Source organism: Diospyros lotus, chromosome 8 (genome assembly GCF_014633365.1).
Source record: "Diospyros lotus cultivar Yz01 chromosome 8, ASM1463336v1, whole genome shotgun sequence".
Lineage (NCBI taxonomy): Eukaryota > Viridiplantae > Streptophyta > Magnoliopsida > Ericales > Ebenaceae > Diospyros > Diospyros lotus.
Window position 1 is genome coordinate 39,932,171 of NC_068345.1, and position 15,019 is coordinate 39,947,189.

The window sequence follows — 15,019 nt, forward strand, 5'->3', positions numbered from 1 at the left end:
CCATCAACCCCCATCCTTTGCTTTTGGTCAACAATCGCCCCATCGACAACAAAAGCCGCCCTCCCCCATTGTTGCTCCAATTGTCGCAAGTCATCATTCGCCCCTAATGTTGTGCCCATCGTCGCAAGCCATTATCAACCATTGCAGGCTATCTGTCGCCCCATCAGCTGCTACCTATCATTGTTCATGCTTTGCCTCTCCTTTTCCCTGCTGCAGTCCGTGGGTATGTATATATATATAATATATATTATTGTTATATAATATGTATACTAATATTGTATTAATATATTTTTTATAATTATATATAATTTATCAATATCTAATGATAAAATTTTATATCATTCAATAACATGTCTATTTTTATCTTTTTATCAAGTTGTAATAGTTTATTAGCTCTTTCAAACTAAATACATAACTATTAACTATTAGTTTAAAAACACATTTATTCAAACACATTATTAACTTAAATGCTACTCAACTTAAACACTATAACCAGCTTAAACATTACCCAGCTTCAAAACTTTAAAAAAAAATTCCAAAGCCAAACTAGCCTTTACTCTCGTATGAGACGCAGTTTTGAGGGTAAATTACATAAAGCATGTTGAGATTTTTTAAAACAATATAGATATTTTTGATATATCAAAAGTAATAATGATTTATTTTTTTGAGATTGTACATCATGTATTTTTTTTTTACTACAAATAGATGAGAAATAATAAAATATTCTTTCTACCTTTCTTGCTCTTTTAGATAAATAAAAAAAACTAAATTACTGCTGGCTTCAATCACTATTGTTGACCGCAACTGATGATGAGTGATGATTTACAAAATTTCACTCTAACCTAACTAACCAAATCAAAACGATGAAATTGACAGTTCAATTTAATTTTTTTTAATTTAGTTTAGTTTAATTATTTTTTAAGAAAATTCAGTATTTTAGTTTTGATTCAATTTTTTTGGGTTGAAAATAATCAAATTAATCAAATCGACTAAACTTTAAGATGACAACGTTTTTTTATGATTATAAAATGACATTATTTTTTGCATGCTATACAATTTTCTAACTTGTTTGATTTTTTGTTAAGTTTTCTAATTTGTTTGATATATCGAGTAGTTCATTTTGATCATTTTATTTTTTATTTGTATTTGTTAAAGTGAATAATTTTACATTGTCCGACGCCCTTACAGACAGGCTTACCGAATAGGGTCAAAATGACCTAATTGCCCTCACCCACATTCGCCTCTCTCATGTCTTCTTTCTCCCATGATTGTTTTGCAAAGCCCTCGCCTCTCTCCTTTCTGTCTTCTCCGCACGACTGTCGCGCCTCGTCGACTATCGCTGCATCCAGCGACGAGACGAGGCGCAGCGAAGCGATGATGCTGGAGGCGAGGCGCGGCGGTCGGCAATCGCACGAAGAAGATAGAGAGATGGGAGGCTGGGGCTCTATGCGCAAATTCGCCATGGGAGGGAGAAAAGAGATAGGCGAAGGCTGGGCTAGGCAATTGAGGGCGTTTTAGTCTTTCTGACCTTATTCTGTAAGCTTTTCTATGAGGTTGTCTGGCCCTGTAGTAGAATCTTGTTAAGTTTATTCAGTCAATTTGATTTATACGTTTTATATTCATTTTTTTCAATTATCGATTAGTAAAATTTATTAGGTTTAGTCGATGAATTAAATTCAATTTATTCAATTTGTTGATTTGACTGTTTGTACACCTTTAATGATGAAGAAGGGATTACTTCTTTCATGAAAATTTAAATGAAGAATGTCAATAGTAACTATCAATTAAAAAAGATCAATAATGCAAAAAATACTTTTGATCATCAACACATAAGAAGTTATTGTCAATTTATAACTAGATAGAAGCCTTTGATGTGAGCCACCTTAGACCAGCCGGAAAAATAAATAAATAAATGGACCTTGCCGAAACCATTACAAATAAAGTAGAAAAGCAGGGGCTAAGTTATCATGAGTTTGCAGGCTTATTGAACTATAATGAAAAGTTTAGCCAATAAATGAAAATCCTAACTATTGTTGCACTGAGAACAAAAAAAAGAAAAAAAAGGTTACTACTAACTATTGAAAAGGGAAAAGGCTAATTTAATATTTAAAGTTAGTGGTCGTCACTATCACTATAGTTGTTGACCCCAATAAATCAAACTTGTAGAATCTTGACATGCATCTCTAATAATTAAAGAGTTTGATTGAACTTTATAAAAAGGAAAAGATGGACAAATAAAAGAATTATTATAAAAATTGAAATTCACACAATCACAAATATATATATATATATATAATCATCATCAGAAAAGAAAAAGTTACATAAGCCTTTATTATTATTTTAATATAATAAAATTTGATAAACTCTTATTATTAAAAAAAAATATTGATGAGTCTTTAGACATGGTAAGGGTAGGCGAAGTTAAGATATTTGTTCGGTGAGATAAAAGTCTAAATTTGTATATTTAAATTTGTTAATTATTTATTTTATTTAATATTACTTAATTATTCTTATTTATTTATATATTTCAGACGTTCGAATTTTACTTGTCTAATCTTAGCGGAGATTGTCTTTCCTCCTGATTTGCTCTCTGAATAAATCGGATATAATCTCAAATTTATATATTTTTAAATGAATATATGAATAGATATTATTAAATAAGATATTTTTATTTTTATTGAGAGTTAATCTTCTATCATTTTTTTTTTAAAATATAAGTTTTATCACTTGTCCAATTGTCCTTGTTTTTTTATTTGAGGGCAACGTGCTTTAACTCCATAGCCATCTCTCCATTTTGGAAGGAATGAAAAAAACAAAAATATAATTAAAATGAATTTTGGATATCATTTGGAGAAGGTGCTGTCTGCTGATGTGATGGTCCGATTTTGACTAGACCGATGGGCTGAACATTTAATATACCTTGTGGAGGGTCAGAATTAGGCGAACACAATCAGATTGGCCATGCTGATGCAGCAAAGGGGACCCTCATCCCGAGCCACCCCCCACGCATCTCCCAATAGATAACTAAATAAAAATATTATTATAAAGCATAATCAAGCCCGAACGGTGAACTTAATTCAAAGCCTTGATTCAATGTACTCAGCAAGCATATTGACATTCCCTCGAGTGAATGACGCAGCCGCTGTTGTCACTTTCTATTTGTAGAATTATTAAATAATAATATTTTTACATAACTTAAAAAACAATTAAATAAAAAATCAAATTATAATGTACGATACATTAAATTAAATTACCATATCTCAGTGTTCTCTCTCTATATATTTATGTTTATGTGTACATATTGTCTTGAAAATGTTATTTAAATATCTAAATTTGATAATTTTATTAATATTTTATATAATAATATATAATATGCTTTCAATATTAAATAAATTTATTAGTCTAAATAAATAGGATTATCCGGCCAGGTTGAGAAGGACCGGGAGGAGCCCACGTGACCCCTGACATTCGATTCCATTTGTAAACGGAAAAGAAAAGAAAAGAGGCACGTGATTTTTATGTTTTTGGCAATAATTGTCAGAATAAAATTCAAAATTCACTCACCTTGAACTTTGAAGTCAGTGCAGCCCCAATTATTGATATGACACTTGACATTCACTTGTCCCCTCCACTTTGATTGACGAAATGCCCTTCACCAGACAAAATCAAATTATACTTAAACATTTAAATATTTTAAAATTAGATATATTTATTATTAAATAATAAAAATATTTAATATTAAAAATAAATTTTACTAAATACACCTATACAAATGTCTCAAAGACACTCAATAATAAAACCCTTGAATTATTCTTCACATGTGTGAGGTGTGTGACGTTAATTTTATATTTTTATATTCATATTTTTTTGTGTTTATTTAATTTTTTTTATTTCAATTACACCCTTACACTTATATTTTTAAATTAATTTTATCATCTTACTTTATAGTTTTTTTATAAATAAAAATATAAAAATTAAATTAAATTAAAATTATTAATTTAAAAATATAATTAAAATAACAAAAAAATTGAATTAACACATAAAAAGGTACACGAACAAAAATATGATTTTGCCATGCATGTGAACTTAAATTATATTAATGTAAAGAAAAGGAACAAAGATGTGAACACTAAATGCCATGGCGTCAACACAGTCAAGAATTTTTTTTTTTTTTTTTTTGACTTAGGTGTTCAGATTTTGTTTGTTGAACTTGGAAGAAATTGGTTTTCCTCTTAGTTTAGCTTCTGAATAAATTTATTGTAGTCACAAATTTAACCATTCTTAAGTAAACACGAGATGAATGTTTATTAAATGAGATATTTTTATTTTTAATAAAAATTAATCCCCTGTCACTTTTAAAAAAGTTAAAAAAAAATTAAGAGCTCATCATTTATCCAGGCAACACACTCGAGAACATGTCAATAATGAGTTATTGACAAAAGCTGGGGCAAGAATTGGACGTATTGGGTGAATTAAGAGCTTTACCATTTATCCAGAGGGCAACACAGTCAAGAAGTTGTCAATAATGAGTTATTGACAAAAGCTGGGGCAAGAATTGGACGTATTGGACTTCACCTCTATATTTAATTTGAGCAAGTAGCAGCGAGGACAGGGCCTGATTCCTGCGAGGCCACAACTCCTCGTCCCGATCGTACAGTCATTTCAAAGCCACTGGAGGATGCGTTGCCGGAGGAGGACAGAGAGAAGAGAGATGGCAGGTAGAAGGAGATCGGAGACCATGATCGGCGCCGGCAATTCGTCAAGGAGCTGTAGTTCCGGCCGTCCGCTCCCAAGGCGAGGGCAGGTGAAAGTGGCCATGGTGTGTGGCGTGGCCAACTCTCTGGCTTCTCTTCTCTTCCAAGATCGCTTCTCCTCCACGGTTTGCCGGCCGATGAATTACAACTGCTTCAGCAACTCGCAGTCTTCAGTCGCTCCGACTCATCTTGATGATGTTAATGGAGAGCGATGTGCAATCGACCGAAAGGACTTGTAAATTTGAGGAGTGCAATTTGCAGAGAGGATAAGAAATTTTCACGTTTTATTTTGCGATTTGTCTTGCATCCTTTGTTGCAATTGATTTTTCTTGAATGCTAGCAATCCGAAATCCTTCTAGTGAATGAATGAGCTCATTGACGTTGAGAGAGATAGAGAGAGAGAGAGAGCTGTGTGATCGATCATGTAGCCGAAGGGCTCGTAAATTTGAATAGTACTGCAATTTGCAGAAGAAGAGACATTTCCAAGCTTTATTTTACAATTTGTCTTGCATTTCAAGACGCTATCTGTTCAGTCCCATGGAATCAATTCAAGCTCAGACCAATAATTAGGACACACGTTGCCATGGCTTATGCCGCAGGCGCCAATGACGTATGCTTTGGCTTTTTTTCCTTTCCATTTGATTGATGCTTCATTAGCGACCACAGTGATAAGGATAGGAAACAAATCGCCTACCGAACACCACTTGATGTTTATGACTTTTTGTTGATGTGTAATCCTGATTCTGTGCTAGTTAGGTAGTTGAATAAATCTTTAGTCTTATCTACTAATTAGTTTTTCTGATTGAATTCAGTTAATTTGTAAGTTCTAGTCTTAAGCTATTTTGTTAGTAGTGGCATGAAAGTAGGAGTCTCTGCCTATTATAAATAGGCTAGCTGCAATCAGCTTTCTGTGCGGAAGTTTTTTCTGTTCTCTTCTTCCAGATTAATAGAAGGCTATCTTTTAGATTATATTCCTCTCCTTCTCTTGTTCCCTATACTTCTTCCTTTAGTTTAATTTAAAATAAACTACAACAGTGGTATCAGAGCCAAGTTGATGAACGGCTCAACTCAGATTTCTGTTCCCATTTTGACTGGGAAAAACTACCACCGATGGAGTGTTCAGATGAGAGTGCTTTTTGACTACCACGAACTGCTAAGTGTGGTAGAGGCTGGAGTTTCGGCAATTGCTGAAACAGCAACTGAAGCACAGCGAAATGCTCATCGCGAACAGAAGAAGAAGGACAAGAAGGCACTGTATCTCATTCATCAAGGGGTGAATGATGAGGTCTTTGAGAAGATTGAAGCTGCAACAACGTCAAAGAAAGCTTGGGATACCCTGATGACGTCATTTAAAGGTGAGGATAAAGTTAAGAAGGTGAGACTCCAAACACTAAGACGTCAATATGAACTCTTACAAATGGAATCTTCTGAAAGTGTTTCTGATTATGTAAGTCGAGTTCTTGCTTTGACAAATCAAATGAAAATTTATGGGGAGGAATATACAGAGCAGTTAAAAGTTGAAAAAATTTTGCGGACACTAACACCCAGATTTGAGCATATAGTGGTGGCGATAGAAGAAGCTCATAATTTGTCCGAGATGACAACTAATGCGCTATCAGGTACGTTGCAAGCCCATGAGCAACGTATGAATGAGAAGCAAATTGAAAAGCCTATTGAGCAGGCCTTTCAAAGTCAAGTCTCCACCAAAGCGGAACGAAGCAGTGACACCAATTTAGGACAAGGTAGTTTGTGTGGTAAAGGACGAGGACGTGGGGGTCACAACAACAACAGAGGCCGCGGAAGTCAGAACAATTTTCAAGGAAATGACAAGAAGGAGAGATCAGATAACCACCATCAACGCAACTCGAACTCCAGAAGCCGAGGTCGAGGACGTGGTAAAGAGAGGTATGACAAGTCTAATGTTGAATGCTACTCATGTCATAGATTTGGACATTATGCGAGTGAGTGCAGATACAAAAAAGATGATCAAAGGGCTCAGTATGTACAAGGAAGTGAAGATGATGAGAGTCATGCCCTCTTGATGGTTACAGCAGCTGATGAAGCACCAAGCTATCACACCTGGTTTCTTGACACCGGATGTACAAATCATATGTGTGGCAAGAAGGAGTTGTTTACTGACCTTGATGAATCAGTAAAATCCAAGGTCAAATTTGCCGATGACAGCACAATTCCAGTAATGGGGAAAGGGAAGATTCTCATAAATTTGAAGAATGGAGATCATAAATACATCTCTGATGTTTTTTATGTGCCGGGCATGAAAAGTAACCTGCTAAGTATTGGTCAGCTGCTGGAAAAAGGGTATGACATGAGTATCCGGAACAAACAACTCTCCATTCTTGATAAGAGAGGTACACTCATTCTTAAGGCTCCTCTGACCATGAATAGAATGTTTCGAGTTGATATTTCTAGTGGTAGTTATACCTGCCTTAATGCTATAATAAATGATGAATCTTGGCTGTGGCATCTTCGTTTTGGGCATTTAAATTTTCGTAGTTTAAGGTTGCTTGCTCAGAAAAATATGGTGACTGGTTTGCCAAGCATTAAACATCATGATCAGTTATGTGAAGCCTGTACTCTTGGAAAGCAAAGTAGGATGCCCTTTGCTGTAAGAAATCAGCGTGCAGTACAACCACTTGAACTCATTCACTCCGATGTATGTGGCCCGATGAACACACTAACTATTGGAAACAATAGGTATTTTCTCACTTTTATTGATGATTATAGCAGAAAAATCTGGGTTTATTTTCTGCAAAGGAAATCCGATGTTTTTGGATATTTTAAGAAATTCAAGGCTCATGTCGAAAAGGAAAGCCGTCATTTTATTAAGATTTTGCGAACTGATGGTGGGGGTGAATATGTATCTGCTGAATTTAACAAGTTTTGTGAAGAACAGGGAATCAAGCATGAAGTCACATTTCCTTACACTCCACAGCACAATGGAGTTGCCGAACGAAAGAACAGAACGATAATGAATATGACAAGGAGCATGTTAAAGGCCAAAGGTATGCCTAATTCTTTTTGGGCAGAAGCTATATCGTGTTCTGTTTATTTATTAAATAGGTCTCCAACAAGGAGTGTCCAGGATATTACTCCTGCAGAAGCATGGAGTGGTTACAAGCCAAGTGTAAAACACCTAAAGGTGTTTGGATCAGTTGCTTATGCTTATGTTCCAGCACAAACAAGGACAAAGCTTGATGATCGAGGGGTGAAAACCATCTTTATTGGCTACAAGCGTGGTGGCTACAAGCTATATAATCCAGTAACAAAGAAGGTGATTTTAAGCAGGGATGTGAGGTTTGCCGAAGATGAGATTTGGAAATGGGATGAAGAAATACATGATGATTCAAGAAGACACCTCATTACTGACCTTGAAGAGGTCTCTGAAGTTGCTGCTCCCATCAGAAATTTTGAGGCTTCACCAATCTCTGCCCAAGAAAGATCTGCTCCTTTGGAAACAGAAAGACCAAGGAGACAATGGCAGCCATCAATTACCTTGCGTGATTTTGAGGTAATTTCTGACAATGCTATTGATGATGATGGAAATTTTGTGCATTTCGCAATGTTCGCAGATTGTGAACCAATGACTTTTGAGGAAGCAAATCGAGAATACAAGTGGGTGAAGGCTATGACTGAAGAAATAAACGCAATAGAAAGAAATGACACATGGGAGCTTACTGATATTCCACAAGGTCACAATGCCATTGATGTGAAGTGGGTTTTCAAGACAAAGAGAAAGTCAGATGGCAAGTTAGAAAAGCATAAGGCAAGATTGGTGGCGAAGGGATATGAGCAACGTCCGGGTTATGACTATCAAGAGGTATTCTCTCCTGTTGCTCGAATTGAAACTATTAGATTGATTATTGCTTTGGCTGCACAGAATCATTGGAAGGTTCACCAAATGGATGTGAAGTCGACATTTTTAAATGGTCCATTGGAAGAAGAAGTCTATGTCAAGCAACCTCCAGGATTTGTGAAGAAGGGAAAGGAAGATAAAGTTTATAGACTGAAGAAAGCTTTGTATGGCCTGAAACAAGCACCGAGAGCATGGAACAAGTGCATTGATTATTTCTTCAGTAAAACAGGTTTTGGAAAATGCCCCTCTGAGCACTCTTTATATGTTAAAGTTAATAATTCTGGTGATATATTATTGCTGTGTCTTTATGTTGATGATTTAGTCTTTACAAGCAATAATCCCAGAATGATTTCAGAATTTAAGAGATCTATGTTGGATGAATTTGAAATGACAGACCTTGGTCTAATGTCATATTATCTTGGAATAGAAGTAGTTCAGAGAGAAGATGGGATTTTTATTTCCCAAAAGAAGTATGCTATTGATCTCTTAAAGAAGTTTCATATGTTTGAATGCAATCCTGTGAGAACCCCTGTGGAAGTTGGAACGAAAGTATCAAAGAATGATGACGGGGCTCCTATTGATTCAACTTATTTTAAGCAAATTGTTGGCAGCCTTCGATATTTGACATGCACACGACCTGATATCTCTTATGGAGTTGGTTTGATTAGTAGGTTTATGGAATCTCCTCGACAATCTCATATGCAAGTTGCCAAGAGAATTATGCGGTACCTAAAAGGTACTTATGATCATGGTCTGTTTTATGCTTCAACTAACCAGTGTACTCTTGTAGGATACTCAGACAGTGACTGGGGAGGAGATTTAGATGACCGTAAAAGCACATCTGGTTACTGTTTTAATTTCGGAAATACAGCTTGCTCATGGTCCTCTAAGAAGCAATCAATTGTTGCACTTTCAACCTGTGAAGCAGAGTATGTAGCGGCAACATCAAGTGCATGTCAAGCAATCTGGTTGCGTTATTTAATGGGTCATATTTATATTCCACAGAGAGAGTCTACGAAGATTTTTATTGATAATGTTTCTACAATTAATCTGGCCAAGAATCCTGTTATACATGGAAGAAGCAAGCATATAGACATACGCTATCATTTTTTGAGAGATCAGGTTGCCAAAAGTGAGATAAAATTGGAGTACTGCAAGTCTGAAGATCAAGTGGCTGACATCCTCACCAAGCCACTGAAGTATGAAGCTTTCATCAAGTTGAAGCAGAAGATGGGAATGACTACTTTGTCGAATCAGGATTAAGGGAGGATGTTGATGTGTAATCCTGATTCTATGCTAGTTAGGTAGTTGAATAAATCTTTAGTCTTATCTACTTATTAGTTTTTCTGATTGAATTCAGTTAATTTGTAAGTTCTAGTCTTAAGCTATTTTGTTAGTAGTGGCATGAAAGTAGGAGTCTCTGCCTATTATAAATAGGCTAGCTGCAATCAGCTTTCTGTGCGGAAGTTTTTTCTGTTCTCTTCTTCCAGATTAATAGAAGGCTATCTTTTAGATTATATTCCTCTCCTTCTCTTGTTCCCTATACTTCTTCCTTTAGTTTAATTTAAAATAAACTACAACACTTTTGAGACATGTTCCACTTTTATAAATATATATATAATATAGCACATTATATTGGAAAGAATATATAATTATAAAAGAAGAAATATATATAATTAGTCAATAATAATTTAATGTATAGGTATTATTTTTTTTTTGATAACCCAAGCATCAGAACTTGTGCCCCACTATTCTTGGGAGAAGTGGGTCTCATTCCAACCCACTCTCAAATAAATTATGGTTTAATCTTCATATAACGCTTTCAAAAAATTTTGAATTTAAGATCTCAAACATGTCCATCTCTTGGCCTTGTCATTGGAGTCACCCACGGGGTTACAGGTATTATTTTTGATAAGCGAAATCTCCTTTTAAGATCAATATTTTTTAAGTTTTAACTTACAATCATGCCATAATAATTAATTAAAAAATATTTTTCTTGTAATCTTATAAGAACATCTAATTATAATACCCATTTTCACATCTTGGCCGTGCCATCAAATCAATTGAAGAAAATCACGATTTTATGATCTAGTTGGATTCAATTTGGTTAATTTTATGATTTCCTTGGTATAAAAAGATTTCACAATAAGCACAGTCACGACCATTCAGGGATTTGCTGGGACTAGAAGCTACCAAGCTACACTGCCATGAGCTATGGCCAATGTGAACCCGACCTTTTCAGAGACCCCACGTCACGTGTGAACTCATCGAGGGTCAATATTGTCAGATCGAATTAATGAAATACAAAGTTGTAATTTCCGGCTAAACGAGGGGCAATTTCTAAACCCTCGGCCTATATATACGCACAACAGCCGTCGAGTTACTCACCTCTCCACCGGTTAACGACACCAGAACTACCGCTCGAGAACGATCGTTTGTGAGTTCGAGGCTGAAGACGCCGACGATGATGATCAAGGGTGCCAGTTCCTCGAGAAGGTCGTCTTACGGCCGTTCGATTCCCCGGCGCGGCCATGTCAAGGTTGCGATGGTTTTGGGCCTGGCCCACTCGTTGTCTTCTCTCTTCTCTTTCGGTTCTCGTTCTCCGTCCCGCCGCCGACACCAGCTCGCCGGCGAGAGATGAAGAACAAGAAGAAGCCACAGTTTTGGTAGTTTAAAGAGAGAGAGAGAGAGAGAGATGAACCGTGTGACTCTGTTTGTTTGATGCACAGTGAAAAGGTTGGAAATGCAATATGATGCTCCTTCATAAATGATGCTGTTGAAATTAATAGTAATTCGGAGGCTTTTCGACTTTTCAATGCGATTCATTGTATGAAACTGCAGCTGAACTTTATCAATTAAAAATCGATGAGAGTCACTATCATCTGTGCTTGTGCATAATATTTCACAAATCATGGTTGCTAAGTAAAAGAGATTCAATGCTAATCCCAAAGTATAATTGTAAAGTCACCTTTTTTGGCATTTCAATGTTGTTTGGAACCCCTCCAAATATATACCCAAATAACCCTCTTTCCAATTTGGCATAAAAAGTGATGGAAAGGAGTTCTTATTTGCTGAAAAGAGATTGGCATGGTACCACAATATATGTGTCTAATTCTTGGCATTTATGTGCCACCGAACAGATTCTGGCCACATCTGGGTCTCGACTGTTTGGCTGTTTCTTGTCCTAAGCTTGGAATGCAAATGGAATGAAATTTTCTATTAATTATTCATGAGAGTTTGCTCCCTGCATCTTTACACATTATTCGTTCTGAGTCTGAGAATTGTCCACAATAGTCTAAAAATATAAAGGGAAAATGGTAAGCTTACAAGAACTATTGTTACACATAGTTTAGATATGTAATCCTGAGACAAACCTATGGTCTGGTATGAAGAAGGATCTGTGTTGAGATTACTGGGTCCTTCTGGTGGGCCAGTTAATCAAGTTGCTACAGCCAAATCTTCATCTACTTCGCCAAAAACCCGGTTTAGAATCATTGCTAGTCGAACTCCTCCCTGGGCTATTCGTTTCATGACAATTGGAAGCCTTGAATTGAAGTAATCATCTGTAGAATGCACATTAAACATACAAGTCTTTATTCTATTATACGGGCCGGCCACATAAAGTTTAGCAAGTCAATCATTTTTATCAATAGCCTTATCTTCTATAAGGCCGTTATAGCAATTTGGTGCAGTGAGATTGTATAAAGCAAACCAACTTCTAAAAGAAGTACTTGTTTTCATTGCAACTATGTGTAAATATGATGGAAATGTTGACATACCCCCTAGGGTGACACCAGGTTCAACATCTTTGTAAGCCCATTTGCAAGCTATGTTTATACTTTCTGAAGCCCACCTGTGTTCATGCCATTCAAGAAAGGCATAGCTGAGACATATGACTGGAAAATATCTATAGAAAGCGAAATAGCAACCTTGCTTGTGGATTCCTATCTATAGTCAATCCCAAGAGTGGACAAAAGAGGAGGATTAAATTAGGTAGTCAACAATTAAGCGTATATATATACATTTGAAACATACAGTTGAAGTATTCTAATAATCCCAAGAGAAAGAACTCACTTGTTCACACAAGCAGAAATATCATTACATTCCTTCCAGGATGCAACATCACTGTGCCAGATTCCCTGCGTACCGAAAATTGCAGTGAACTGAATGGTTTGGAACTAGCTTTCATGGATGACTCATTTACTATCACAAGCAATTTTTCAGATAATTGTGAACTTATTTACAAAATAAAAGCATTATTTTCAAGATGCTGCATAAAAAGAACCCCTTACATCAGTGAAGTTCCCCTCTATGCTTTCTTCAAGGAGGGACATGTCATTTCCATAGTAATCTTTAGCAGCAGTAAGAAGGATCTCTCTATCCCAAACCTATATGTTGCAAGAAAGCCGCTTAAAATCTTGAAGAAGTTCAAAGCTTGTCAAGCTATGCATATTCTGATATATGTTGAAGAGTTAAGATTAGAATCAGATCAAATTTGAATTGGGCTTATCTTTCTCTAAGTTTCTTCTCTTGTATAGGCTTATTACTTGTAATTTTCTCCATAAATAGCTCTGTACGTTGACACCCATAGAATTCATTCAAAATGACACACAAATTTACTGTTTTAAGACTATTGTTTCTTTTAATGAGAGAAAATGTGGTGTAAGCATGAAAAAATTAACCATAAGAAATACTTGTACTCACATGATGGAGATTCGATTTGTGCCTAAACCAGCGCAATTCTATAGTATTACCTCCCTCGTCGCTGGTGAATGCTACATGCATTGGCTGCAACAGCAAGGAAATGGAAGATTTATGCTCTCCAAACAAGAGAAAAACACAAAACAAGCATATTGAGCCCAAATTCTACCATGGGTGGTTAGCTAAAGAGAAAGACACAAAGAACAAAAGAAAAAAGGAAATCAAACTTTGCACCAAATACCTGGTGAATATCACCCACAAAGTGTGACAAGAATAGTAAGGCCTCGGTTATATTATCTGCACTCAAAAGAAAAAAACAAAAACCATTAATTGGTTTGGGAGACCATATTGATTATAACACAAAAACTCAGTTAATTAAGCTTGATTAGGCTGTAATTACAACGACGATCAGAAGTTCCCTCTTTGTAATGTGAGAGTTGAGTGGTGAAATTTCTTATGGCACCTGCAACGCACATATCCTCCACTCCATGAGGATCATGGCAGTCCCCTGTGCCAAGTTTCGATGATAAAATGTTAATAAGTTTGTCTATGAAGGTACAAGAATTAAGCATAAATAACGCATCAAGCTTTTATTCTAACATGTGAGGTCGGTTACATGAATTTTAGTTCGCTATCATTTCCATCAATGGCTTTATCTTCAGAGAGAAGAAATTAAGAATTAAGCATGAGCAAGCAAATTGATTGGCAGCTTACTTTTGTACTTGAAGTTGCAGGCTTCATCAGGAGTGTCAATGAAGTGAAGAGGGCTCGTCCAGCGGTATCTGTACCAATGCCTTACTTGATCGGGCCATACACACACAGCCGATAAGTCGCCATTGACATAGTCGGGCAACAGCATCTTAACAGCATGTGCTGCTTCTGGCTCCAGCAGCTCCTATATTCATCAAGAATGAAGATGCAAGTTACCAATCTGTTGGCTTTTGTTTTCAGAAACAGAAATTGAAAAACTTTTCAAGCAAGAAAAGGAGACTTTCAAGCTATCGGATCCGATGACTGGCCTTTCATGTTTCAGTTTTGGAGACTTAGCTAGAAAATTAGACACTGCTTTGGTGAAACGAGACAGAAACAGCATTAAGTCATCACTGCTTAATTATTTCTATTATATTAAGAATAAACTAGCGTCTTAAGTTATTGAACAGCATTAGGGAAAATCTGAATAGATGTTTGGAGCGAGAAACGAGAAACATCTTGTATAGAAAAAGATTACTCAGACAGAGACACCCCCAAAGAGTAAAAAGCGATAAAAAAAAATGTCAAATATATGTCTGGTTTCTCAAACAGAGGATTGGGCGACAGTTATTTCTTGGGGTTTTGAGGGGGGAGGGGCGGGGGAGGAATTTTCTCATTATTTTCCTCTGTGTAAGAGCAGATGAATGGGCTGCACCTGTGCAATTTGGCAAGTCATAATATGACCCTCTTTGCTCCAAGCTTGAACCCCGGTTTCCAAAATGAACACAAAACCAAGAAAGAAAACAGAGCACATCAGAGACATTCTCATCAATCCCCTGAACAAATCCATCCCTCTCAAGCTGTCTTTCTCTAAGCTTATCTACTTCGCTTCTTAAATGTGGAACACCAAATGCAAATGGAATGGACCCATAATGGTAGGCTTGTTTTATATACATAAATAAGAGAGAGTTCACATTGAGTGCAAGTCTAAAATTTTCCC

At 36.1% G+C, this 15,019-nt stretch overlaps 1 protein-coding gene across 1 annotated transcript; it reads right to left on the minus strand.

Annotated features, from left to right (window-relative positions):
* Positions 1–11,841: 11,841 nt before the first annotated feature.
* On the minus strand, positions 11,842–15,013 carry LOC127807898 (endonuclease 1). The gene is made up of 9 exons (XM_052346109.1): positions 14,735–15,013; positions 14,044–14,224; positions 13,730–13,837; positions 13,571–13,626; positions 13,333–13,416; positions 12,921–13,016; positions 12,703–12,767; positions 12,408–12,481; positions 11,842–12,191 (listed from the first exon to the last, which is right to left on the minus strand). The coding sequence occupies exons 1-9, from the start codon at positions 14,867–14,869 to the stop codon at positions 12,067–12,069; spliced, it is 924 nt and encodes a 307-aa protein (XP_052202069.1). The 5' UTR covers positions 14,870–15,013; the 3' UTR covers positions 11,842–12,066.
* Between the last annotated feature and the right edge of the window lie 6 nt (positions 15,014–15,019).

Bases quoted from the DNA above. Each gene is read 5' to 3' on its own strand.
- LOC127807898 (XM_052346109.1), bottom strand. From the start codon at position 14,869: ATGGATTTGTTCAGGGGATTGATGAGAATGTCTCTGATGTGCTCTGTT. The intron at 13,627-13,729 runs GTAATTACAGCC...TTTTGAGTGCAG, and splicing joins GGGAACTTCTGATCGTCGTT to ATAATATAACCGAGGCCTTA. The intron at 13,017-13,332 runs GTGAGTACAAGT...TGCAACATATAG, and splicing joins ACAAATCGAATCTCCATCAT to GTTTGGGATAGAGAGATCCT.